Source organism: Bremia lactucae, linkage group LG9 (assembly GCF_004359215.1).
Source record: "Bremia lactucae strain SF5 linkage group LG9, whole genome shotgun sequence".
NCBI lineage: Eukaryota > Oomycota > Peronosporomycetes > Peronosporales > Peronosporaceae > Bremia > Bremia lactucae.
This window is the reverse complement of record NC_090618.1, coordinates 3,105,375-3,133,283: the sequence shown is the minus strand read 5'-3', so window position 1 is coordinate 3,133,283 and position 27,909 is coordinate 3,105,375. Positions and strand designations below refer to the sequence as shown.

Sequence of the window (27,909 nt, the reverse complement as noted above, 5' to 3'; positions counted from 1 at the left end):
ACCTTAAGATGAATGCTTTTAGCGATGCAGATTGGGGCAGTGACAAAGATAATCGACGTTCGACATCTGGAGTCATGGTGATGGTCAATGGCGCTCCAGTCATTTTCAAGTCGAAGCTTCAAGGCAGTGTATCACTAAGTACTGCTGAAGCTGAATATGTGGCACTTTCGTTGTGCATTCAAGAGATTTTGTGGACCAAGAGTTTATTGATGGAGATGAAGGTCAAAATTGACGCTCCAGTCGTCGTGTATGAAGACAACCAGAGCGCTATTGCTATTGCGAAAAACGAAGGATATCAAAGTCGAGCGAAGCACATTGATATACGCTATCATTTTGTTCGCGACCAAGTCAAGGCGAAAGTGATTCAACTGGAGTATATTGAAACCAAGTCACAGCTCGCCGATTTTCTGACTAAGGCGATTTCGACCAGCAAATTCAAGTTTCTCGTGGCAAAGACAAACATTGGAGAATTCTAGTCGAGGAGGAGTGTTGATGTTGGACATTTTGTGTAGTCTTATCTGTCTTTTTCTTTGCGTGTGTTCGTTTTGACTGGACCCAGAAAGTGAAACCTCAGCAGTCGGTTATATGAAGAGAGAAACGACCCAGGCGAGACCATCGTAGTGCTTCTACGAACGCGTAGGTGAACATGTACAAGTTTTCTAACGACTAATATACTTTCCAATTTACCCCTTGACTATAAGTTGTCTCCTCTGCTATCTAACCCCTTTACATGTATCAACACACACCGTTACGGAAATTCGAAAGCCTACCCAGCAACAAATTAAAAATTTAAAAAAAATGAAAATGGTTTAAACCCGGATCAGCACAAAATTTCTGTCAGCGTAAAGGGCTGAGGAGAAATAAGTATTATAAGCAATTATTCCTTCTGCGTTATGAATTCTACAACAGATTTCATTATTTTGTCCGTAATTTTTTCGCTCGTTCCCTTGTTTTATCTGGCAAATGTTCGTTTCTCTCTATGTCAAACAGAAGATTATGGTATGCAGAATATCGGTCAAACAGTTGTTTCACAGCTGAGTCATTCTCAACCGCTGCCATTCCAGCGGCCTTATAATGTGCAAGATCGAGCCCGATCCGTTTTGCGTACTTAGCCAGTGTTACTTTTGTCGTGAACATCGAAAGAGCGGGGTGTGAATAATGCGGGGTCGATGCCCAGTCGACGTAGGGACTTAATATCCTACTTCCGTGGGATACAACTCCATTCGTAGGCCCCGTATTGATTGGCCATACACCACTGAAGAATACTGTACTGGTCATGGCCAAAAGTATGATGAACGCAACCTTCATGATTTTAGAAGCGGCAAGTTGACTGCATGTATTTTTAAACGAAAAATTAAGTGATTTTCCGTGTTTCTTAGTGTAAATTCAACGAACCAGGTACCTGAAGGAAAATTGGAAAGTGACAAATTGTAAAAGATTGAGCAATTCCGAGCCAATCGCTCGGGCGAACCAATCATGGAGCACGGCGCACATAATTATTTCACTTACAGATACTATATGTTGCTTTAATGCCACAGTTAAATCGATTGGCTAATTAAAATAACGGGAATGTCTAGACCCATCCAGGCTTTTGATAAACCACACCATCTAAGTTGAGGTATTTCGATTCGCTAAAATAAATACCGGGTCAAGAATCTTCTTTTAGCCAAAACCCGGGTTGGGTCTAGGCATTCACCAAATTAAAGGTTTCGAGCAGAGCAAGTCGACATCCCCCACGAAATGTTTTTTTTGGTGGTGTGGAAGCTGAAGACATAATACATGAAAATGGTGTGCCGAGAGATGGGTACAAATACTTACAGCACTTAAAGGAGATGGGACAGGGTAAATTTTACTTCTACGAGCCGCTTTGATGCTCGCGAGGAGGCCCGTACGCTGTCGAGGAAAGTTGATTTGACAGAAAGCGCACTACCCAGTATCGATGAGCAAGATTGAATGCTCGATGCCATTACGCCGACCACAAATGTCATGGATGAGGACCTGAGAGAAACACTTGTGAACGACGAGGCTTTTTAAAGAGTTGGATGATAATTTTGTGAATCAAGCGGCTGAGGAGAACGTGGACCAAAGAGTTGTCGATTACTTTGACTATGAAGCCCATATCACTAGACTTATGGATCTAGCAAGCGGCGTGCGGTTAATGCGTCGCGGCAACATTACGGACAAAAAGGACAGCGAGGATGATGACGACCGAAGATGAAGCTGAGCCTGAGGAACAATAACTATTCGAACGCAACCAGTATCTTCTCTACGATGGACACCATCCCAAAGTGTTGCGAGAGAGGCGCCTTCACTTCGCAAAACGAAAAAAAAAGTCAGGGACAGTTCGTATTGCCGAAAATGAAGACATTTGCAAGCAAAAAGTGACGTTGTCAAGTAGTCTAGGAATTCCTTTGGGCAGATTTGAAGCGCAAGCCAAAAACAAAGCGATTTAGCAGCAGCAACCCGGAACTGGTCAGAGACAGAAAGGTGAAACGACAGAGCAGAAGCCCACACGTAAGGCAAGTGTGAAGATGCACTAACTAGCCCAGCGTCTCGAAAAGGAAGATTTGAAAGCGGCATACGAGGAGGAAGAATCGCGGCAGTCTTTGCAAACGGTGGTTGGCCCGTGTATCTATTTTTAAACACTGACAAATAGTTTACCGCCAAGCACTTTAAGGTTAGTGCACCAATTGTTTCTTGCGCTTTCGGCAGATAAAAAATCTAGAACAGTGTAAAATTTTATGTACTATAAGTAAGACGCACTCATTCGGATTTGACCGTTTCAATAAGTTGATAAGCATTCATTAAACGGTATTATTTTAAGCCAATCAAAATACCTCATACTTAGATAGGCTTGGCAAAAACCTGCAAACTTTCTGTATCGCCTTTTGAATGATTTGGACACAAAAAACGTAGGATATAAAATGTAGTTCGATAGCGTCCTTGCCTCCTGGTGAGTCTGGAATATCCAGGCATTGAAGTGGACAAAAGTATTGCTGCTTTTTTTTAAACTGCAATTGAAGCTGGAGTTGCAAGCAAAAAGCGAGAAGATAGTTGTAAGTTCATGGACTGATTCGTGCCTTGAAAGAAAGTGAGTGATGCAATGATAATTAATTCGAACGATTCAAGAACAAATCTGTGGGCAGTACACCAATAACTGTAACCAATAAGCGTTGGTCACTCCCGCCCCTACAGAACACGAGGGTCAGTGACGCGAGTGCGCAATAATACTTGCGCATTGCCCGCGTCCTCATCGTCGGTCCCTTCTATTCATTCATTTTGTCACTTTTCTCATTGCGTACCCGTCCATGCCGTAGCATTCTCGTAGTGTGACTTGTCATGTACGTCTTGGCCGACGGCGTAGAATACTCCCGTGTAATCTGGTTTTGTAAAATTAGAATTCACGAACCGTGTCGTTACTCAGTCTTAAAGAATCGTATAAAACTTGACGCGTTTGAGCGGTGCGTCGTGCTACTAAAAATGTCTATTATATGCTCATTAAGTCAGCTAAAATCTTACGACTAAAACTCGTGTAGTGAAGGGATGGAGTCAGGTGGTGCTGATGGCATAAAGTCGTCCGAGTTGGAAGCGGGTTTGTGGTGGCGCTGGACTCATGGCACGAGTGGCCTCACAGCTTCTAGCAGCCAAATAAGCTCGCTACATGACTTAAATCATCACACTTGTGTTAATACGACCAAGATAGCCGCGAAAACTGCGCCTGGAAGTGCAGTACGCTGTCCCAAGCGCTCTTCTCGAGTGCTCAGCACGGACAACAGCGCGAACGACCTCACGTGGTCTCGTTCCTCTGACGCTGCTCCATTGTTCTCTGTTTCGACAGCCACACACAGCTCTCGAATTAAGGCCGTATGTATCAAGAAGAAGACAATGTTATCGTCATCCGTGTCAAGTCGTGGTCTATTGAATCATTCCAGCAACCAAGCGTCGCTTAAAGAATCGCTGTCGTCGTCGCCATGTATGCCTTCAGAACGCGAGGAAAAACACGCTAATGGCTCGGAAAGTTCGTGGTCAGTGACGAAGCGACCGATATTTCACCAAAAAAAACGCAATGCCAAGAGCTCTTCGTCGCAGGTAACTCATGGTCGAGCTCCGCGCAGTGCCGGCCCACGAACTGCTCGCTTTTTGCATACTACGGACATTAAAGCGCCTAATCCAGAGGCTTCTGTGTCTGCCTTTTCGGACTTGCCATTATCGCAGGTACGCTAAAGTGACGACATGAGTTTGAGAAAAGATCTTTTGAATAGATTTGTTGTGACAAAGACACTAGCACTTGATCGTGACGAAACATTGCCACGGTCGACTAAACCTTCCTCCTTACCGACGTCGTCGTCCGCAATCTCCGCGGCCCTGGCAAGTTCCTTTTCAATAAAGCGTCAGGCATATTCGACAATTGATCCGCTTGTACACTGTGCTCGGGCAATTTTGCAAGATTGTATTCGGAATCGCAGAAAAGAAGAAAGCAGTGCTCGCAAGCGCTCGATTGAAACATGTAATCGTCTGGATGTTTTGGAAACCAAGGCGTTTGCGTGGCCTTGCGACGAAGTGTCGAAGAACAGAATCATGAGTTCTGGATCAAGGTACACAAGCGCGAGTTGTATGTTGTATGAGTGGGATTGTATTTGACATACTGTGACAATGTAGCAGCAGTAGCGATGAAGAGCTTAGTCAGTTGTTGTCAATGGACCCTTTGTTCGGGTACGTTTTTTTTGGTTTTGAATCGATAAATCTGGATGTTAATAATTCGCATCACCTTTTGACGACAGCGTGGAGAAAGCTGACAATAGAGTCGCTAGTAAATTAGCAAAAGAAGAAATATATCGCCAAATCTTACAAGGGGACTGTGGTCTCAGTAGCAGTCCAGATTTCCAATGCTTGAGTCCGATGGCCGAAGTCAAGTACGTTCAGCTGTTGTTTTGTTTCATCGAGCAATCTTAAGTATTGTTTCTTTTGATGCAGGGGTCTGCCGATTGAGGTTCGGTACCAGCTCCCATTAGCTTTGGGAACCGCTAATGAAATCAGCAAGGAGTGTACAATTTGCCAACATTGCTATGGCATCGGTGATCACATTGTCACGCTACCGTGCCAACATTTTTTCCAGTATGTAGATTGCATTCGAATAATAGGTGTTGTAGTTATTGATGCTTACATGTGTTCATTCTCTTCTTTCCTTTAGTGCTTGCTGTGTTGACAAGTGGTTGTGGAATCACACATCGTGTCCACTTTGTCGAGCGGAAGTCTATATGGATCAAGAGACAGAGACACAAAGTACAAAACACAATTTTACCGAGTGTTCGCTTGTTGATCAGGAGCGCATTCGTCGCCAGATGCGCTCGTCCTCCCAGCTTGGAGACTTTCGTCCAGTTGTTCCAGGTACGATACAAGCTCTTGCTTTCCTTGCTGATTGTAGCTTAATACTCCCGACCATTTTCACTGCTAGTGGAAATAGAAGAGCTTGAGCTAACAGTTTCATGCCTGACTATCGAAGACGACTCGGATGCTGAAGACGAATCGAATTCTTTCATTTGGTGCGATCGTGAATGAAGCACCTTTGTAAACAAGTTGTTTGTAAGTGCTGATTAACTGATTTGTTTCTTGAATGCTCAGTCCAACCCCGCATTTTGCAACCAACACCCGCGATGGTTTTCGTGAAAACTAAAAAAAAAACTGCAAGAATGGTCCTAAGTAGTTGACGAGGCTGTAGCCAGTTGCATTCTCCTTAACTCGTAGCAACTTCCCGTTTACTTATTTGCGAAGACAATTGCTATCAGCGCTGTTCGCCTTGTTGAGCAGCCAATCGACCTTAGATACTCATAGGCTCATTTTATACTAAAGACGATGAAAAGCAAGTTGAATGTAGTGTACGCCACATCAAATCGTACCATTTTGCAATTCGTTTTAATTGAGATAAAACTTAATTGTTGGGGCCATGGACGCTGACGACGACGTGGCCATGACGTATTTCCTGCCTGGGGGCATCACCGATGACTCGCCTCCAAGAAAAAGGTGCATTTCTTATTATTGGCTCTTATGAATGAATTACAACTGTAAGTGACCTTGTACTTTCGTGAAATCTTTCACGGTAGCCACATGAAGGCACATTTTGGACCACTTCGCACAGCAACGTCGTCGGTCCCAGTCTCGAGTTCTGGTGCTTCAAATCTTGCTGTTTCCAAGACGCCAGCATTGGCAAGTAACGTGGCCTTTCGTGGCCTTGAGGCGCAGCCACCAGCGCTCCAACTATCACCGTTTCGTTCAACAAGAAGCCCCGCATCGCCTCATCAACCGTTTAGCTCGTTACTATCCGATTTTAAAGATACGATTTATACGCCACAAGTTTCGCAAAAGTATCAAGACTCGACAAGGCAGTCAACCACTCGTTATGGGCTTAATCGGCCTAAAAGTCCAATGTATTATGATGCTACGAACGCCACTAACGCGATTTCAGAGGCAGCTGAAAGCTTTTCAATGGACAATCGAAGTGCACGAACGTGTCGAAGCCGAGATTTGTATCATGAAGAGAGAAGGCTATCGTTTTTGGATAAGACGTCAAGCCCTTTTCATTCCGATTTTATGCAACCTTGGCAGTCTTCAAATATCTATCAGCTATGCCAAGAGCTCCAGTACCCGCCGGGACTGACGAAACCTCCTGGACAGAATGTATTCGACATGACAGGTAATGGCGAGTTTGAAGTTCAAGACAGGGAGCACGAGCATGGAAGCACATTTTTCAATTCATTTCATAGCCTTCGAACCTCATCATCCGGTAAGAGTCGTAATCGAGCGTACCTACCGAGCAAGGATTCGAATGATTCGAGATTGGTGCCTACATTGCGATTATCGTCAGATATAAATGAGAATAGTTCGCGTCGTGACCATATTGGCCAACTAGGAGGGTCCAACTCGGGTCTAGCCGAGCTTAATGCACATTCGATGTCTATCAACGAGCGAAAAAGCAAATGTGCTCGGCAAAATGTGGACTTTGGATTAGCTGCATGGAATGACCAAGCGATGACAAGTAATAATCGATTTCACGCTGGGACGTCTTTGAAAATACCTCGGCGTCTTACAGACATGCATGAAAGGAGTAGCAATCAATTTGAAGGCCGCTCCGAACTGCGAGCAGAGGCCTTTGAGTATCACGCAGAGACAAAGGATGCTTTTCATCATGGGCTTGCTAAACGAGTACAACGCAGCGGGCATCATACGAACGCCTCGATCGTGCGTGAGTCCCCTTTCAAGTCGGAGGTTTTTGGCCACAAGTTCGATCGAATTAGAGATAAGCAGTGCGTACCTCCAGCTACTTGGTACACTGGAGAAAAGAGCAGTCGAGGATCGACAAATCAGAGTAACGACTTTCGATCCGACTTGACTGCCTCGCTAGGACGAGAAAAATCCGAAAAGCCAACTTCTTTTGCACCGAGTGAATTAAAGCGTCGGAAGGATACGAAGGCTTATAATCGTAGTATCTCAAAGCGAAATAATAGTCAAGGAACCGACCGAACGACTTTTCGCCGCCAAGTTTATCGCGAGAAATACGCAAAGGACGCTACGAAAGAGCACGCAATTTCGAGAGATGTCGTCTCACATGCTGCGTTGCCACTCGAATCTTTTGGCAAATGCCATGAAAAGCGCAAAAGCCAAACATTTACCGACGTGCATATTGAACGAGATCAAAAAGACACAAAAGGTCGAGTGAGCCCGGTAAGAGCCCAATTGGCTAGAGTCGAAGCAACTACACCGAGATCATTAAAAGAGTGTGGAGGCAAAGGTGAAAACACAATGAATCGTGCAAGCGATGATACCGTGGAAAAGAATGTAGAATTGCTTAGATCTTCTAGTGAGGGTGAAGACGCGAGCACGTGTCGTGACATTCCTGACACTTTGCGTGACGCAAGCGCTCGAAAGAAATGCAACTCAATATCAGCTATTGATGAACATGAATCCGTGCAGGGTGCAGAGAAGAAGTTGAGTGCAGTAGCTCCAACAGAGTCAGTAAAGTCCGTGAATCTTACATTGTCTGAGAAACGCTCAAAATCGGATAATGAGCGCACTCAAGCAAGTACGGAACAACAACGTGCGTCATTAAAAAAACAATCCAAGAAAAAAGCTATTGCTGTGACGCAAAACAGCTTACCTGTTTCGACGAAGATAGTTGAATACTCTTATCTTTTCCGGCTCTATCAGATTCTATTTGCTGAGTCAGAGCAAGATGACAGGGATAGTCACCGTGAGAAATTTAAAAAGGATCGAACTGACAAAAAGAAGTTGGCTCGCGGCAAGAAAGATAAGCGTAAATCACCGGTAGACTCTACGGCGTTAAATGCTGTCAACGGTTCGACTACGGAAGCGAAAGATAAATTGCTTAAGCTCTTGGCTTTAAAACGAAAACCATTTTTAACGAAAGTGAAGCAGGGAGTGCGTAAAGGAAGTACTTTAGCGTCTGCTTCGGGATTGCTTGCATATCACAATACACGGCAATGGATTGCTGATCGGCTTATTCTCACGGGTTTTCGTGCTACCACGTTGCGTTCAATTTGGTCAATCACAACAGTAGCACTAAAAATGGGTCTGCTGCTTTCATTACACGCGGCCTCGGGCTTGATTCGGATTCATCGGGTCGCATTTCATGCGACCATGACGCATCGCCACATTGGCATTTGCTTTGCAATTGTTTATGGATACCCGCTACTTATTCAGTACGTTTTCTCATGGGCTCCTCCGTGGGTGCCAGTCTGTCTTTGGTACGCCTTTCTTGTCCAGCTTTTTTGTACAAATGGCCCCACGGCCATGGTCACAGCTTCTCGAGTACTTCTTCCGCTTGTCTTTTTGATTAAGGGCCTAGCGCACCACAGCTTTCTCTTGGATTTGAATGGTATGTCATGTGCTTTCTATCGCGTTGATATGATGACGTTCTGATTTAGTTTTGTGCTTAGGCTCTGAACTGTTACTTATCTCCTTTATCGTATTAGCGCTGAAAACGAGAAAGTTTTGCAATTTGATTTTCTTCTTGTCGCTGGCGACACAGGTTCTAGCTGTTGTGAAATAAAGCCATTGGGGCATACTTTTTTTAACACTCAATTGGGGCAGTGTCTACTTGCTGTTTGTTTAGGTCCCGAGCTACTTGTTCAGTGGCTTCAATTGACCTTGGCGTTATATTCTCTACACGCCATGGCAGCAACGGACGATGAATGGGTAGGATCTGGTTTGTACGTAATAAAAGAATTTTGTCGCTAACTGCTCGTATGCGCAAGTTTGGGATGGAAGATAAAGAAGAAAATTTTCCTTGCCAGATACAGCACTCCATCGCTGATTATAATTACCATCCGGTGCCTTCAAGTGCTATTTCAGTGCAAAAGACCAAGTGCCTAGACCGTCGAGCGATGGCGTACGCTCGCGGACGCAAAGCTCGCTAAGATGCAAGTTTGCTTTTTGTCATCCTGGGTTGATCGAGTTCGGCAGATTTAAACTTGTAGGCGACATTTGGAAGTAGAGGGATTAGTTTAAATATCTTTATACTTGACAAATGAGCTATCAATGTCTTTGCTTCGTTTTCTAATCTAATTTAGCTGACTTAGTTTCACTGTATTTACGCGTAAAATGCATTGACAGAATTTATCCGGGCCAGAGCAAGTCAAAAATATTTCGTTAAAAAAATGAGGTTCGCGAACCCAAGTGCAACTTTAAAACAATAGCACAATATTTGTAACGGGCTAAGGGCTTTTACACACCAATTCGTACACTTAACGGGAACGTCAATTCCTTTATGAGAAGGGATTTACCTGCCGCTACACCCTTGTGTGTGTGATGCACATAGGTGCATTCACATTGAAAGGGACGACGTCTAGCGCCATCCGGAAGGTGAGGTATTCATTACGATACGCTCGCCATGCAGGGATGCAAATCTATAGAAATGGCATCTATTCACGTAGAACGTAGGATGCGTGCGCATTCTACCAGGCAGCTCGATCGTGCATGCATAGCCTTGGCGGAGCATTACCCGAAATAAGCCAATATACTTGGGCAGCAATTTGTCCTTTCCGAAATTCGTCACTACATGGTTGGGAAAATTTATCGTAGCCAGTAGGACTAGGTCTTTAATCTTAAACAAAGAGCATTTTTTCTTTATGAATGTCAGCGCATCGGGTTTCCGTCGATTAAACGCATCAGCCATTAATCTTTACAAAACTATCCACTTCTTCTTGAGCCAGCTGGTATCCGCCTGCTGACTCGGTCTTGGATTTACTTTTGGTGCGCTTAGTGCGTACTGCGGAGATATCATTCTTCTCTTTAGTGAGAGCTTCATTGATCCCAGGATTGTACTATTGTCGACACTGAGTATATCAGCATTGTTAGATTCAAAGTCACCAATAGCCTTATTGCTATTACTGAGATTGTCTTCTTCAATTTAATTGAATCAACATGATGACTTCCGCATTGACGTTGATTCAATACCTGATAAGCAAGAGTAAGATTAGTCTGCTTGAGCGAGCCCCCCCCCTCGGATTAGAGCCACAGTCGAACAAGGTGGGTATACTTAGATGGCGTAAGCCATTCACGAAGAACGGTGTATGCTTGATGCATGCACCGAACCATTGATGGCAAATTCTGCCATCGGCAGAAACCCACTTCAATTCGTAAAGTAGTGGACGTATCCGCAAAATTTCTTTTCGAGGATACGATTTGTACGTTTTGTCTGGTTATCTATTTCAGATGGTCTGAAGTTGACATTTTCAATTGACAGCTCCGACTAATTTGAACATAGATTGCCGTGATTTCGCCGTGAACCGGAATATTTCGAACCAGAACTAGATCACCGGGTAACCCGCGACCTCGAAACATCGTGTTAATAGAGGCACGAGCACAGACTTCGGTTGTTATTGAATCCAGGACTGCAACATAATGCACCCTCATGCTGTAACGACCGAAATTCAAAATACCATTATTCGTGTGATCGTCTTCGCAAGTCCGAAGACGGAAGTCGTTGATTCGGACCGCCACACACTCTGCCGGAACAGGCAGAGGTTGTAACGGAACACGGGATAAAGACAAGGCTTCACCCATTTACAAACCTCGACAGCACGTATGTACTTACGCAAGAGCTCATACTGGAGAGCTCATGAGTTGTGTACACTTTAGGACAACCAATTGACGGAATTTAGAGTCGCAACGCTTCTCACGTCCACGATGTTCACATATTGGTACTTATGTATGCTGCGCCCTGTACATCATAGTGTGTAGGTATGACGACGCATAGAATGTCGTCGAAATTGACTACATAGTACAGTAAATCATTGCGTGCCGTGTATCGATCTGATCAGAATCGATACAATCTTGCCATCCTTTTAATGACTGTTTTGATGGATTTTTTTCAATCTTTATGAGCATTGTCCTCTTCATAGGCTCTTCTAACATCGTCAAGTAATGTTGACGACGGAACACTTGAAACTAGTGGGCTTATCATTACTGCTGATTGGCGCAGCCGGTTCAAAATCAGGCCAGCGCAAAAACGTATCAGAAACGACACTAAGTCGTCTTGGTTCGTATTCCAAGGAGAAAAATTAATGCAAGAATAAAGATAACCATATCTGCATTTTACGCATGAGGATGGACTACTTACGGCCGTGTGTAAAAACGCATGGTCCGTATAAGCAATGATCGGTCTATCTCCTTGTCATACACTGGATAGTTATGCTCAGCTGGTTGAAAGAGACGCACCTGATAGCAGATGACGCGCTGTGTACCGTCTGTATTATATTGCATTAACGAAAGCCGATTGCAAAATCGCTGGCGTCAGAGACCACTTGAAATGGTCTGTGGGTCTGTGGTTTGCAATCTACAGAAACAGAGATTTCATCAAGCTTGCAAATGATTATTTTATGAGCACACTGAAAACAGCGCTCCATTCTTGAGCTGATAGAAACGATGGCCTGTCATTTCCAGATCGTTGCGTGAGTACTTGCGCAAGGACGACGCTGGGCCGAGAAATTTCCGAAGTCCGTTTATTTCACGAGCAAAGTCAGTCGTTGATAGCCTTAATCTTTTCAGGATCAGGGTGGAGACCTTTCCATCCAAATTTCCCTCAAGAAGTGGTACTTCAGTTGCAGCGAATATACACTTCTTGACATTGGCGTAGAGGTTTTGCTCACGCATAAATGTAAGAACCTTTTGAATGGAGCACAACGCCCTTTTACGTCCGACTTTCCGTTCATGGCTCGACCATGAATGAAGGTATCGCAAATTAACTAGGTGCAAAATCTCGCATCTCAACATATTGGTAACACATCGGTTGAATGTTGCAGGTCACTACTAAGCTCTTGTGGCTTACTAGCCTCTCTCAAAGCAATTTGCTTGGGTTGCTTATGGCTGAGCAAGATAACCTATTCACGCTCCGGGATCTGGTAGAACCTTTCCGTTGGATCCATGGACGAAAGATGGTACCTCGTTGGCATACCATCACTGATTTCATCTTTCGTGGTACCGGTGTTTGGACCGGTACTGGTGCAGCATTCAAATCATTATACACATGCACAGTCCTCTTAAAGAACGTCGGGGAGCTATGTGGGGAGGTTGACTTACTCAAATGGTCCGCTGCGAAACTATCGGAAAATAACAAGGCGATAGCTAATACTTTAATAAGAGGCAGATTTTGGTGCTGAATTAGCGACCCATCTTTGAGTTCGATAAAATCTTTATTTAGTGAAGTTTTAATGACTTACACAATTAAGACTTAAGTCATTTGATGAAGAAAGATAAGTCAGTGTCTTCTCGTCGAGGGCACTTTTATCTATTATTAAACTACCGAGAACTCATTTAATCTCAGGATATACTTTGCCGGCCGAGTGTTGGTAATGTTCTCGTCATCTGTGATAAGTACTCAGATCTGTTCGACTTTACCACTACGCAGATCAGGCAAGAATCGTTTTGAGCGTTAGCAATTGAGGTATCCGCAAAGTTACCTTCGGATATAATATCAATTGTAAGCGACTACACTCGATCCGTGGTTTCTTTTGCATTCAATGTCTCAATGCCTTTTGTATAAATTTTTTCATAGGGAATTTGGGGGCTCCTTTTAAAATCTTGGGGACAAATTCTCTCAAAGTTTTGGGACTTATTTCCTTTAAAACTTGAGGAGCAACCCCTCCCCTCAACTACCTTGAGCTGTGGTTGCTCAACCACAACAAGATTCTCTAAAATAGATGTTTCAATCGATCTAGAATTTTTCACTCTCTCTTATAGACAGGCGTTTTATACTTTTTCGGGTGCTGCTGACTTAGCTGAGCACCCTTGTTCCGGTCTATACGACTAGTTCGAGCGGTAGATCTTTGATGCTGCCTGTCCTTGTGCACAGCGACGGTATCTAACTCCTGAGTTTTGGCAAACTTCTGCGTAGAGAGCTCTGCAATTTTTAAGTAAGGATACTGCGCTGAAGGTACTGCTTCGAGTAACATAGCTATAGATTAGAATATGAGTAAAAATGACTACAACACTCTCCGATTGACGACAGGGGCGAGATACACTTCTGAAAGTATTGTAACTCAAGGAATTTATAACAGGATTTGATTAGCTATAGGACACGGGCATAAGCGAAATATTTGCGTATATTGGCTTAAATTACATATCCAGCTAATCGTAAATAAACGAACATCTCTCATGCGCGTTTCCTCCGTAGTAGTGCTATGTGACTCCGTCACATCAATGCAACGGGGCATCCTTTGCTATTACTGATAACACTACTAGTCAACTTACACTGATTACAGTAAAGGTGGGATGGTTCGGTTACTACACGTACACGACGTGCAGATGAAGATTACAGGAAGCTAAGTAGTCTTAGCTAAGAAAGGTTAGGTCAGAGGCTTTAGAATAGAGAGAAAGTAAATCTGTATTAATATATTAATCTCCTACGCACCGATCTTATATCAACTACTGACTTATTGAATTAATAACAAACTATGTATGGCGCCTCCTTGCACATTGCACGATCATGTCTTTTAGCGATTGGCAGGATTAATTATACGTAAAATCAACCAATCAAGAGTGTAGACGGGCGCCGCATAAAGCTGCCACGCACTGCTAGAACACATCTTTGGGCACAGTGTTGAAGTGGTCAACCGTTTTCTCTCACGTATAGTGAGGTAGTTAGTGGGCGTTTAAGCGACCTCACCCAACGAACTAGAAACCCTTTTTTTAAGTGATGTCACGGTAGCAATAATCCGGCTCCACGTGCGGACTTGTGAACTAGAAAGTATATTTCAGACTGATTTATATTTACTCGTGCTAAATACAAAATTTGAATTTGATTAATCATACATGCCATCTCTGTCGATATGCACAAATATTTATTGCGAGCGTATTGCATAGTTTATTGAAAGTATTTCTTTGTCATGCACGAAGTCATTTAGTTCCGCGGCTCTTAAAAGCCGGGACTGATAAGAGATGACACGGTCAGCGCCGTCGTCATCCTTCTGGATGAGCGCGCTGCCGATTGCAAAATTACTTGCATCGCAGACGACGCTAAACGGCTTATTCGCGTCGGGCAATGCCAAGACCGGTGCCTCTATAAGAGATTGCTTTATTGATGTGAATGCATCATCTTGTTCTTTTAACCAAACCCATTATGCGTCCTTTTTAGGGAGGTCAGATAATAGTTTAGTTCGCTCGGCATAATTCTTGCTGTACTTATGCAAGTATTAGCGAGTCCTAAAAATTGAGGATATCCTTCACATGTCGTGGGATTGGCCATTCCTTTACCAATTTTGCCTTGTCTGAGTACGATGTGTACCAACGATGCAGCCCAGCACAGGTATACCGGGGACCCTATGACGCACTTTTGCAAGTTGACGTACAATTGGGCGTCCTTCAAAGTCTGCAACACGGCATCCAAATGACACTTGAACGAATCTATTTCGGTCAGACTGTGCTCGGCCATACTATGCACGAATACATCGTCAAAGTAATGGGGCACGTAGACACGAAGCTTACGTATCACGTGAGCCACCACTCGGTTGAATGTCGCTGGTGCGTTTTTAAACCTTAAGCCATCACAAGCCACTCGTAAAGCGTACCGCTTGGGGTGCTTACAGCCGTTCTGGCTACATCGGGCTCTTTCTTGAGCACCTTATAGTAGCCATATTTTAAATCCAAGGCGGAAGAGATAGTTGACTTTACCATGGAGTTCAACAGAACATCTTTCCGCGGGATTGGCGTTTGCGCCGGTATGGTCGCCGTGTTCAGTTTATTGTAAGCATGAATTACGCGCCATCCACGTGTGGCTTTACGCACACAAAAGGTTGGGCTGCCGTGAGGCGATTTGCTCTCACGCACATGTCCTGCTTTGGCTTGCTTGTCGAACAACTCATCGATTCAATCGCCTTGTTTTTTGGCAACGGTAATTGCCTGGTCACACAATACTTGGTGTCAGGTTCCAAATCAAATTCGTGCCGGATGCCCCTGTCTGCTGGTAGGCGCCTCGACACTTTATCTGGGAACACATCGCGATGTTTCCACAGAACTTCAAAGAAACGGACTGTCTCTCAAGGCATCCCAGTCTTGAGCAGCGTACCGCTTCTTTTTGTCCGTTTCTAAGACACTCGCGTCCATTGTGGACGACGAGCAAAAGTCCACGAAGTTCTCTTCTGGAGCTGGTGTGATTTTTTTGTCGAATTGTCCTTTTTTTAATTCGGCAAGGAACAGATTCCACGACATCTCCGGGAGTTCGACTATCTCCTCGACAGATTGTAAGACTTGCCGGAGCATCTCAATTAAGGATGCCGTCGCAATTTTGTCTTTGACAGCCTCGAACACCTCCTTGTATGCCCGTTCTCTTTCATTGGATCTGATCCAAAGGTCACTCGTTCAAACGTACTTTGATCGTCCTAATCTGCCGGTACTTGTTCATCGAGTCACCATGACCTTCGACTGGGAAGCGGGTGCCGTTGCTCTCTCGGCTAAGGCACCCTTCCAACCGCACCAGGCTCTAGGCACTGTGCCGGTTTATGCGACGCATGACTTCTTGTCAGCTCGCCGTCTACTGCCACAGGCTCTCGGCTCTGTGCAGGACATTCGGACGCATGACTACTTGTCATCGTCCTATTCTCTACCTCAGTCTCTACGAGCTGGGTAGGAACTGGTGACGTTTGACATACCGTCAACGCACCCTAAACTGTGTTTGACACGACATCTGTAGCATCCGCCTCTCGCAGGAGCACATCCTTTCTGGTGTCCTGCGTAGAGTTCGCAACTGTGCGTGTACGCCAGTCTATCCATGGTTGGTACTTTGCCAACCATGGCATGCCTAGGATGAGGTCATACGGACTCTCCATTCCTAGCACTGTGAACTTCTCTTTACAAGAGAAGTCACTAAAGCTGAAGGCGAGTTCTACCTGAACTCCCTCAGACTTAACGAGCGCGCCGTTCGCTAAACGAACGGTCGCCTCTTCTCGCTTGCCATCCTGGCAAAGCGACTCAAACATCGCCGGTCTCTTTCTTAGAGCCGCGAGTTTCACAAAATTTTGTGATGCACCCGAATCCACTAGGAGNACCTCCTTGTATGCCCGTTCTCTTTCATTGGATCTGATCCAAAGGTCACTCGTTCAAACGTACTTTGATCGTCCTAATCTGCCGGTACTTGTTCATCGAGTCACCATGACCTTCGACTGGGAAGCGGGTGCCGTTGCTCTCTCGGCTAAGGCACCCTTTCCAACGCACTAAGCTCCAGGCCCTGTGCCGGTTCTTTCGACGCATGGCTTTCTGTCAGCTCGCCGTCTACTGCTACAGGTTTTCGGCTCTGTGCAGCACATTCAGACGCTTGACTTCTTGTCATCGTCCTTTTACTTCACCAGTCTCCACGAGCTGGTGTAGTGAAAAGGACGATGACAGGTAGGGCTTGGTGACGTTTGGCATCCCGTCAACGCACCCTCAATGGTGTCATGCGTTGAGTTGGCAACTGTGCGTGTGCGCCATGGTTGGTGTTTTGCCAATCATGGCATGCCTAAGATGAGGTCATACGGACTCTCAATACTTACCACTGTGAGCTCTCGTTTTAAGAGAGTTCAGCCTAAATTCCCTCAAACTTTACATGCGCGCCGTTCGCTAGACGAATGGTTGTCGCCTCTTATCGCTTGCCATCCTTGCAAAGCGATACAAACACCGCCGGTCTTGGTTTTAGAGCGGCGAGCTTTGCAAAATTCTGGGATGACCCGAATTCGCTAGGAGGGTCATCACATGGTCATAGCCTAGCATTTATGCGCTATAAACCAGCAGGGTTGAGGTCCGAAATTTCGAGACCTCCGAGACTATGCTATCCATTTTTGTTTCAACTTTGAACTTAGTAATAGCTTCAAAGTCTGCGTCAGTAGAGCAACCCGACCCTACTGCGCTCTTGCATTTCACGACCCCTCAGTGGTCGATGCAGAACTCATGCGTCTCGCACGCTGGTACTATTCATCGCCTTTTGAGAAAAGAATCCTCTTGCTGGGCATCTTTGCCCCAGTAGGGACTGTGGTATAGCAGCGAGCCATCATATGCATGCTTGCCGCAATTGTAGCAGACTACGTCTGCATTGCCCAACTGCATAGGGGTGGGATCCGACCTCTCGGCCGACGGCTTATACCAAGCAGTTGCCGAGGCACTTTCGGAGGATTGCTCCTTAAATAAGGCAATTTGGATTTTCTCTCCCAATGCCGACGGCACTTTTCTAGTAAGGGCCTGTCGCAATGGGCCGTGCTGTAGTCCGTTCATAAATGTAGGCAGCTTAAAATGCTCCGGAATCGGACCTATGATAATGAATGCTAACAGCGAGCACATCTCCTGCACATACTCTTACAGGGATCGCTTGCCTGTTGCGCCCGAAAGAAGCACGCTTGAAGCAACACCTCGTTGTTTGGCGGCTGGTAAATGGACCGAGTCTTTTCCCTAAAGATTGTCCATGTAGGGAAAGCCTTTTTGTCTGCCACAAGCGGCGAAAAAAATACTCTAAGGCCTTATTGCGCATGTGCGACATGGCGTACGACACTATTTAGGTGTCGCCCACGATGACCGCATTACTCCACGGCTAACAGCCAATGGACAATCGTGTGCGCTGCAGTTTCGTAGATTCGGGCGGGTCCATCCGAATGCGCCTCGGCTGATGCAGTTAAGCTGAGAGCATCTCAACAGTCCTGTTGAGATCCTCGCTTCGAATTTGTTCACGCCTAAGCTCATCCTGAGTCTAAGTGACAGACTCCGCCGCAGCATGGCTCCATGCCTCAAGCACGGCTCTCCGCTGTCCAAGCACGAACGCATCAAACTGCTATACTAAGCAAGATGTTGCTCAGGATGACTGCCTAAGAGCCTGGCCAGGGCTTGTTCGTCAAGTCCCTGCGCCAGCTGCTCTGCCACCTCCCGATGATGTTCGGAGAGGTGTGGGAAATGAGCCTAATCAATATTGAGGCTCATCCTTACTAAAACGATCTGAGAAACGGGTCGTAGGAAGGACTGCAAGTGCAACCAAGTGTAGGCGGGCGCTACTTAAAGCTACCACGTACTAGTAGAACACATCTTTTAAGAACAGTGAGGTAGTTGGCTGGCGCCTAAGTGACCTCACCCAACGAACTAGAAGCCTTAGTTTAAGGTGACGTCATTGGAGCGGTAATCCGGCCTCACGTGCGCGCTTGTGAACTAGGAAGTAGTTTTCAGACTGATTTTTATTTAATCGTATCAAAATAAAGCCTGTATTATACAATCTTTAATGCCATCTCTGTAGATATGCACTGATATGTATTGCGAGCGTATAATCCTAAATACCTCGTATCTTGATGACGCTAGGTATCATCCATGTTAATGTGAATGCACCATGTGCTTCGCATACATCAGGGTGGGTCACAATGTGAATCACACCCAAGTGTTTAATCTAATTACTTAACTTAAGCAATTGACTATCGCCTTAAGTACACAAAGTGTACTGGGATCGTGTTTCATATAGCAACTTTAGCCCGTTACAAATTGACCTAATGTCTAATTGCATCAATATTTTCAAATTTGGTAATATTGGAAACTTAAGTCACACAAGAAGAACAAACAATAATTTTTATCAAAAAATTTCTTATTAAAATTATTACTAATGCTTCTTCGCTTATTTCGTCTCATACCACAAAGTATTTATTATTACTCTTTTAAAAAAAATACTTCTGTAACGGGACACCTCGTTACATCCCCCTCCCCCTAACCAATAGTGACTATAATGAGTGATGTAGGAGATAGGGAATACTAGTACGTCTTTCCCTATAATTTTAAATTGTTGGATTTTTAATTAAAAAATTCAAATTTTATCACAGTATTTTTTTGTAAAAGATTAGTATGCCGACAAATTAGTCTGTGCGCGTGTCCCGTGAGGTCGCGGAGCTGGCAGCTGCACAGATTAGTGCAGCTGTTAGTAATGTAATTGCTTCACTATACGCCAATGCGACTACTGTGGGAAATACGTCAACTCCTACTGCCATTGGTGGTCACTGGAGCATGTCATCTGTTGATGCCATTGCAGGTGACGGTGATAAGTCCGGTGACTGGTAAAAGTCGCCGTCGTCGCCCGACCTAGTGGCTACTGTAAAGGCCGCCGGGTCACCCAAGGCTGAGTCCGTTAAATCTTTGTTTTTTGGGTGACAACCCAAGAGGTGATGACGAGGAAGTTCGACTTGTCGGACCTCTTTAGTGGGTCGTCATCAAATCTAAATTCCCTTTTGTAAAAAAGTATTTTAAACAAAATATTATTTCTTATGACTTGAATTTGGTTTTTTAATTTTTTATTAATATAGTAGCAAGTTCTCGTATAATAGTAGTAGTATAATCTGTAATAATTAATTATTTAATGATAAATAATCTGCTATCGTTCAGAATTTACAAAGCATAGACCGCAATGCCTAGCTTGACAAAATGGATGTTTCCCGCGAACGGTTTGATAAACGGACCGTAGTCAGTGCACGATATAAAATGCACCATCTGTCTAGAGAGGCAGAAATCCCTTGTCTCTTGTGGGGAGGACTTATGTTGATGCTGTTCAAAAGGCGCAGGTCATGCCCATAAAAATTACTTCCTTAATTTTTCATTGGAGGATGCACATCTCTTTAGAGATGCGCCGAGGGATTGAAGACCTCCAATCCTTATACGAGCGCGGGAACCGCTCGTTCTTTGATGGACCCCTCTGTCGAGGAGAATGAGTCTCGTCATTATGTCGGCAAGACCCGGAACGTCCATCATTAGTTGGCAACGAGGTTTTCAACAATCAGGCGAGGGTGGATATCCTCGCCAATAAACGAGATAACTCGTTGAACCCCCTTTACTTCACGGTGGTTCGAGAGGCATACAACAAGGAAACGATTCTCGCCACTCGAATCCGTCAATGGATGTGGCGGTGGTGGGATTTCGCCTCGTTTGACGAGCCCGAATCAGCATCGCAATTTGGATCAAGCCCTTTGTGACCTATAAGAGGACATTGATCACATTCGATCTCGTCACCGCTAACTTGCGGTGACGGTCGATAACGTGTCCCGTGGCCAGTTGATAAAATGTGCGCAAGTTGCGACTGCTCAACTGGCGAACGAAAGGACGCAACAGTCCCTTCAAAACGAGGAGGTGACATCTCGTCAGAAGATCTCTTCGTAGGAGGAAAGAGTTGATTGTCTGATTCGTGGGTATCAGACTTTGTTTCAATACATAAGGCTTTGGCTCGGGACCATCAGGCTTTGGTGGATGCCCTAGACCGTTCCAGTGTAATTCCGAATCGGAAAAAGCTTCGTTCTGATGGTACGGGCAGAGACGCTCAACATAAACCGCAGGATGCGTACGCATCCTACGAGGCAGCTCGATCTTGTACGCACTGCCTTGGCGATTATGTACACGAAACGGGCATAAACTTGGGCTGTAATTTTACTGCCTCTAATGTCACTACGTATTTTGGTAAGTTAACCATAGATAGAAGAAAAGGTCGTTAACATTGAATGACGAAATGTTTGACCTTCTATTTTTGTCAGACTTCCGTTTCTGTCGATTCACCACACCAGCAATGAATTCGGTACGGAGCGGACCACTGCTTCTTAAGCCAGCAGGGAATCACCTGCTGACTCGGTTTTATTTTGTTTTTAATGCGATCGGTTCGCACTGAGGGCGGAGATGTCAATTTCCTCATTAGTGGGAGCATTATCGTCCTCACTAATGTTATTGTCTTTAAGGTCAGCAATAGCCTTATTGCTTTTATTGAGTTTGTCCTTTTCAATAAAACATAGGTATCCTTCTCGTCCACCTTAGGTTCAATGCGTGTTGAGCAAGAGCTAGACAGTTCTCTGCTCGAGCGAGTCCTTCCTCCCCTTGAATCAGAGTAGCTCTCAAACAAGGTGGGTATACGTAGATGGCGAAAGCCGTTTACGTTAAACGGTGCGTGCTTTGTAGATGCATGAGCAAATTCAATTATTGGCAAGAGCTCGCTCCAACTCGTAAAAGAGTAGACGAATCCGCGAAGTATCTCTTCGATAATACAGTTTGCATGCTCTTTTTGATCATCTGTTTTATGATGATCACAAGTTGACAATTTTTAACTGTGTTCCAAGTTACTTAAACACATTTGTTAAAATTCCGCCCTGAATTTAGGGTCTCGATCTGAGACCAGTTCTCGGGGTAACCCATTGAGTCGAAATATCGTGTAAACAAAGACACGAGTGAAGCCTTTGGCTGTGATCGGTACTGCAGCAGGATGACCCATTTCGCTGAAACGATCAACAAAGACAAAAATGCCATAATCTTCTGATTATCGTCGGGAAACCCGAAGACGAAGTCCATAGATACAGACTGCCAACACTCTGCTGGAACAGGCTGAGGATGTAACGGAGCTCGTTTTGAAGTACTGGGCTTCACCCGTTGACAAACTTCGCAAGTACGTATGTACTTGCGGACTAGCGCATACTGGCGTGGCCAGTATAAGTCGCGACTCATCGTAAAATAAGCCTTCTTAAGTCGATGATTACCACTGATTGGTGCATCGTGGCATTCATACATGATGCGTAAGCGCAAATTATTATGGGTGGGGATGACGACATGAGGTTTATCGCCAGCAATGGATGTATAGTACAGTAACTCATTGCGTGTTGTGTATCGATGTGTTGGGGGTCAATACAATATCGACAATTCTTCTCAGGATTGTTGGAGTGGAATTCTAAGAAAATCTGTTAGCCCTTCGAGAGTCTTATCGTCTTGAAAAGCTATTTAAACGTCGTCGAGTAATGTTGACGACGGGACACTTATTGTTGCAACAGTGCCACTTATGCTCACTGTTGATTTGCGCAGCCGGCTCTAAATCGGACCGGTGCAAAAGGGCATCAGCGACGACATAAAGTTTCCCTGATTTACATTCCACGGGGAAGTTATGCTTCGCGAAGAATTACAATCATCTCGCCATTCTTTGCGAGAGGTGTGGACTGCTTTCGGCGTGTGTAAAGACATGGTTCGTATACATACTGAAAAGTCTATCTGCAAAATACTGATCCTACCTAAACTTAGCCAGTGCATATTTCATGGCAAGGAGCTACTTGTAATGCTCTGGATAGTTGCCTTCAGCTGACGCGATTGATAGCAGACGACGCGCGCTGCGCCGTCTGCGTTATGTTTCATTAACGCACAGCCAATAGCAAATTGGTGGCGTCAGTCGTGTTTCGCAATCACCCGGATTGGCGATTGCATTAAGCTGCTTGAGACCCTCAAAGGAACGCTGACAGTCAACATTCCATGACCACATTACATTTTTTTAACAAAAAAGAAAGAAAGTTGTTGTCTTTTCGGCATAATTGCTTGAATACTTGTGCAGCTTCACCACTAAGTCGATGAACTCTTGAGGTCTCTTTACATCGACTGGCACAGGCCAAGCGGTTATCGCCTTGTTCTTTTCCGGATCCGGACGTACACCGTGTTACCCACGATGCACCCAAGAATTGGTTTTTTGCTTGCAGCAGATGTACACATCTTGAGATATGCATACAAATCATGCTTACGCATAAGTGTAAGAACATATCGGACGAAGTACGATGTACTTCAACGTCCGACTTTCGATTCATGGCTAAGGATCCGATAGAACTCATCGATCGGATCCATTGACGAAAAGATGACACTCTTTGACATCCCATGAATAGCTGAGTCTTTTTTGAAGTATCGGCATTTAACCCTGTACATTTGCAGCGTTCAGTTTTTGAGCGCATGCACAATCCGACATCCTCCTGTTGCTTTATACCCACAAAAGGTTGGATCTATGTCGGGATGTTGATTCCCTCACATGGCCCATTGCAAAGCGATCACCAATGAATTTGTCAATCGCTATTACTTGTTCACGAGGCAATGGCCATTGCTTCATGACACAGTATTTCGAACCTGGGATAAGTCGAGTTCGTGTCGAGTTCCTTTATCCTTAGGCAACTCGCACGGTACTGATTTAGGGAAACATCCTTAAATTCTATATAATCCTTATATAGAGGGTTTTCATCTTTAAAGACTCTTAGGATTGGGACGTAAGACGTTCAATCCCAGTCTTCTCATTGAGGACGCTTTCGTCCATCGATGAGCTACTAAGCATCCGTTCGTTCTCAAGAAATAGTATTGCCGACCGGGTATCGGCCACGGAGTTGTCATCTGTGACAAGTACGCAGATCTGCTTGACTTTGCCACTACGCAGACCCCGCAAAAACCGTTTCGGTTCAAGCGTTGATAACTCCACAGTGTGATGGATCGTCACACTGTGGTCTTGCTAACGACCGAACAACAAGTGGGGCCATCGCACTCACTTCTAGGGGATCCACACGCTTGTGCACGCTCCTAGACGTTCATTGGATGGCCATCTATCTGATCTCTGATCAGCGAGAGGCAGGCATCGTTAGGGCTTGATGCTGCCACTTTATGCATCGCTCGTAATGTCTGAGCCATGGTAATCGAAGGATGACATCAAGTCTGTCATTGAGTTATCTCCGAAATCTTCGGAGGCGCTATTCGATCAAGTTTATTAGCACCTACACTTGATCCAATGTTTACTAAGACATCTATTGTTTCAGTTTTCTCGTTTGAACTAATTTGCAAAGGTACTTAATAGAACTTGACCACAGGTTTCTGGGGACTTATTCCCACAGACTCTTGAAGACTTATTCCCTTAAGGTTTATATGAAAAGTACCCTCCCTAACTGCCTCTAGCTGTGGCTGCGTTATTACAGCGAAATCCTTTACGATCGACTGTCCAGTCGATCTATGATTTTTGCACTGTCTCTTAACGACAGGCGTTCTAAACTTTCTTGGATGTTGCTTTTCAAGCGAGCATCCTTGTTTCCTAGCACTCAACTTATTCGAGTTGTCGAGCTTTGACGCTGCATATTCTTGTGCACACCCGTCGGTAACTATATCCACGTCAAAATGGTGGACCTTCGGCGCTGCATGTGCTTGTGAACAGCCGTCAATATCTAGCTCCACAGTGTGTTTGGTATCCACACTGAGGTCTTGTGCAGTCGTGCAAACGACAGACCCACAAGTGAGGCCATCGCACGCACTCGTAGGACATCCACACGCTTGCGGACGCTCCAAGACATGCATTAGTTGGCCATCTTATTAACAAGAAACAGGCATCGTCACGGCTTGACGCTTGCAATTAATACCTTACTCGTACTTTCTGAGTCATGATAATCCAAGGATGACACCAGATTTGTCATTCAAAACAAGCACAATGAAATCACCATTGTTTAATTTACTTTTAATGTGTATTGGATACCAACTACACATTTTATTTCTGTTACAGATGCGCCTGTTACTAGACGCACTGTCGTTCTCATTCGAGGGATATCGCGCTCAACGAACTTGAGCCTGCAATCTCCTAGCGATCGGCGTCGAATAAAAATGTTCGACGCACCACAATCGACTAGGGACTTGAGCGGCAATTTTTTAACACCTTATTTTCAAGTTTATGAGGTTAATCTCATCACCTGGGGTAGTTACCCACAATGTTTGTGTGTAAGGAGCAACTTTCGTCAAAAGGCCTACCAATTCTTTTGACGTTGCTGTATCAGTAGGTGCGGAGCGCCCTGCTGACCCCGATCGTTTTTGACGATCCGCCTCGCCGTAACAGCGTCGGATCACTATTTCTAGCGGGGAGGTCGATCGTTTCACTCAGTGGTTCGAAGCACTAGGGGTGGGCTTCTCTCATAGGCGTAGTGGCTCGTCTTTTGACAGCGATTACATTTCTGTAATCGCTTGTAACTTTAAGAGCGAGGTTTCTCGCTCACTACATGGATAGATCTATTGGTTTTGGCTCTCCAATTTCTTGTTGTCTCGGAGGATAATAAGCACCCGAGTGGACGTGAGTCGGCTCTTGGCTGAAGCCCTCTTGTTTCGCTACAGAGATTGCTTGGTCGAGCGTCTCTGATTCATGCCGGAAAAGGTGGGTCTTGACAGGACCGTCTGCAAGACCTTTGATGAACACAGTAACGTGTGTTTGCTCATCAATTGAGTGGCTCACAATACAACTGACCAGGTATCGTGTACTTTGGGCATAAGCGCGAATGTCACGCTTGCCCTGCTTCAAATGCAGGAGCTCGGCTCGAGCCCTGAATTCAGCCCGTGGTGGCTCAATTGTTTTTTGAGCCGGGTCTTAAAGACTTCATAGGATCCAAAAATTAATGGGTTGTGAAGCTTAAGCCCCAAAACCCAAGATTTGGCACGTCCGGCTAAGTTGGACACGCCAAATTTCAGTTTTGTCGTATAAACATTGATGCGGGGCGCTTCGATGGCGTCGTTCAATTCGACGAACCATCTCAAAAGGGAGTCGCCTTCGACTGCCTTCAACGTAGAGAATTTGATCTTAAAGCTTTCAGGTCGAAGAAAAGTCGGCCCATTAGCAGCATGTAAATGCTGCTGTCTCAACAGTTTCAATTGTTGAGCACCCTGATCTCTCAACACCTCCGCGTGTTGAGAGCTTTGCTGGTGAAGCAAGCCTACTTTCTCATGGGCCCCGTCGAGTTCGTTAGTATGTGCTCGGCTATGACCGCATGCTGTTCATCTCTGCCTAAAGTATAGAGCATGGCGCCAGACAGCTGGCCCGCCTATGCAAAGTCACTCAAATGAGTAAACCTTTCACGGGTTGTGTGATAGCCTTCTTGAAGGGCTGGAAAGCTCCCTCCTTCTTCATCTAACGAGTCCATGTTGAATTGGAACGTGCGTAGGTCGTCAAACGGACTAAGAAGTGCTACCAGGTGTATCGGGGCATCATTTACTATTACTGACATCAGCACTAGTTAACCTACAATGATAACAGTGGCTCGGTTTCTTCACGTACACGACGTGCAGTAGTTCAAAGGCTTTAGAATCGAGAAAAAGTAAAACTGTATTACTATATAAAGCTCCTACGTAACGAACTTGTAACGGGCTAAAGTTGTCCTAATGTTACACAGTCCCCGTTGAGTACATTTTGTGTATTTAGGGGATGGTCAATTCTAAATTATAGAAATTAGACCTAGCACTCGGGTGTGGTGCACATTTGTGACCTACCCTTGTGTATGTGATGCACATGGGTGCATTCACATTAGGAGGGATGGCGCCCAGCGTCATCCGTTGCGTGAGGTATCTAGAAAGATACGCTCGCAATACATATTAAATGTTATCTATAAATATAACATTTTAATTGGTAAAAATAGGTATTTGTATTCAATTCCATTAGATATAAATCAGTCTAAGAACTACCGCCTACTTGGTGCGCACGAGGAGATGGATTACCGCTCCCGTGACGACTCTTAATCACAGTACTTAGTGTGTTTAGTGAGATCGCTAACGTGCCCACCACAACTCCGTCACTGCGGGCAAGAGAAGCAGGTTAAAGCGCTTCCTCGCTGTGCTAGGGTGTGTGTCTAAGTAGAGCGTGGCCACATTACGACGTGCCCGCCTACACTTGGTAGCACTTGAAATCCTTCCCACAACCCGCATCTCTGCGTGTGTACGTGAGGATGAGCCTCAACATTGATTGGGCTCATTTTCCCCACCTCTCCGAACATCATCGGGAGGTGGCAGGGCTAATGGCGCAGGGACTTGGTGAACAAGCCCTGTCCAGGCTCCTGGGTAGTCCTCCTGAGCAACATGTTGCTCAGTTGGAGCAGTTTGAGGCATTTGTGCTCGGACAGCGGAGGGCCGCGTCCGAGGCACAGAGCCATGCTGCGGCGGAGTCCGTCACTCAGACTCAGGATGAGCTGAGGCATGAGCAGGCTCGGAGCGAGGCTCTCAACAGGACTGTTGAGATGCTCTCTGCCCGGCCGCATCAGCCGAGGCCCATTCGGATGGACCCGCCCAAGTTCGATGGAACTGCGGCGCACACGATTGTCCACTGGCTTTTAGCCGTGGAGCAATGTGGTGTCGCCCAGCTCATCGAGGACGACAGCCGGATGGTGTCGTACGCTATGTCGCATCTGCGCGGTAAGGCCTCAGAGTGGGCTTACTCGGCGCTTATGGCGGACAGAAAAGCGTTCCCCTCATGGGCGATCTTTAAGGATAAGATTCGCGCCATGTACCAGCCGCCGAACAACGAAGTGTTGCTTCAGGCGCGCTTCTTTGGGGCGCGACAGGCGAAGCGATCTCTGCAAGAGTATGTGCAAGAGATGCGCTCGCTGTCCGCATCCATAACCGTAGGTCCGATTCCGGAGCACATTAAGGTGCCCACGTTTATGAACGGACTACGGCATGGCCCATCGCGACAGGCCCTTTTTAGAAAGGTGCCGTCGACGATGGAAGAGGCAATCCAAATTGCCTTAGTTGAGGAGCAATCCTACAACAGTGCCTCGGCGACAGCTTGGTATAAGCCGTCGGCCGAGAGGACAGATGCCACTCCTATGGAGTTGGGCAATGCAGACGTGGTCTGTT

General features: G+C 45.4%; 4 protein-coding genes across 4 annotated transcripts; all 4 read left to right on the top strand.

The window, feature by feature from the left end:
• Window positions 1–1,953: 1,953 nt before the first annotated feature.
• CCR75_004181 (uncharacterized protein) lies at window positions 1,954–2,218 on the top strand (the record flags this gene model as incomplete). The annotated part of the gene is made up of 2 exons (XM_067962269.1): window positions 1,954–2,013; window positions 2,039–2,218. 2 exons carry the CDS (start codon window positions 1,954–1,956, stop codon window positions 2,216–2,218), a joined length of 240 nt encoding a protein of 79 aa, XP_067818073.1.
• Window positions 2,219–2,271: 53 nt separating this feature from the next.
• On the top strand, window positions 2,272–2,642 carry CCR75_004180 (uncharacterized protein; the record flags this gene model as incomplete). The annotated part of the gene is made up of 3 exons (XM_067962268.1): window positions 2,272–2,346; window positions 2,404–2,514; window positions 2,550–2,642. 3 exons carry the CDS (start codon window positions 2,272–2,274, stop codon window positions 2,640–2,642), a joined length of 279 nt encoding a protein of 92 aa, XP_067818465.1.
• A 133-nt stretch (window positions 2,643–2,775) lies between these two features.
• CCR75_004179 (uncharacterized protein) lies at window positions 2,776–5,939 on the top strand. The gene is made up of 9 exons (XM_067962267.1): window positions 2,776–3,461; window positions 3,537–4,215; window positions 4,279–4,595; window positions 4,660–4,713; window positions 4,782–4,913; window positions 4,975–5,115; window positions 5,192–5,388; window positions 5,465–5,543; window positions 5,623–5,939. The coding sequence occupies exons 1-9, from the start codon at window positions 3,340–3,342 to the stop codon at window positions 5,672–5,674; spliced, it is 1,773 nt and encodes a 590-aa protein (XP_067818369.1). The 5' UTR covers window positions 2,776–3,339; the 3' UTR covers window positions 5,675–5,939.
• Window positions 5,940–5,944: 5 nt separating this feature from the next.
• Window positions 5,945–9,431, top strand: CCR75_004178 (uncharacterized protein; the record flags this gene model as incomplete). The annotated part of the gene is given in 5 exon segments (XM_067962266.1): window positions 5,945–6,021; window positions 6,102–8,890; window positions 8,952–9,043; window positions 9,067–9,224; window positions 9,239–9,431. 5 exon segments carry the CDS (start codon window positions 5,945–5,947, stop codon window positions 9,429–9,431), a joined length of 3,309 nt encoding a protein of 1,102 aa, XP_067818370.1.
• Window positions 9,432–27,909: the final 18,478 nt, after the last annotated feature.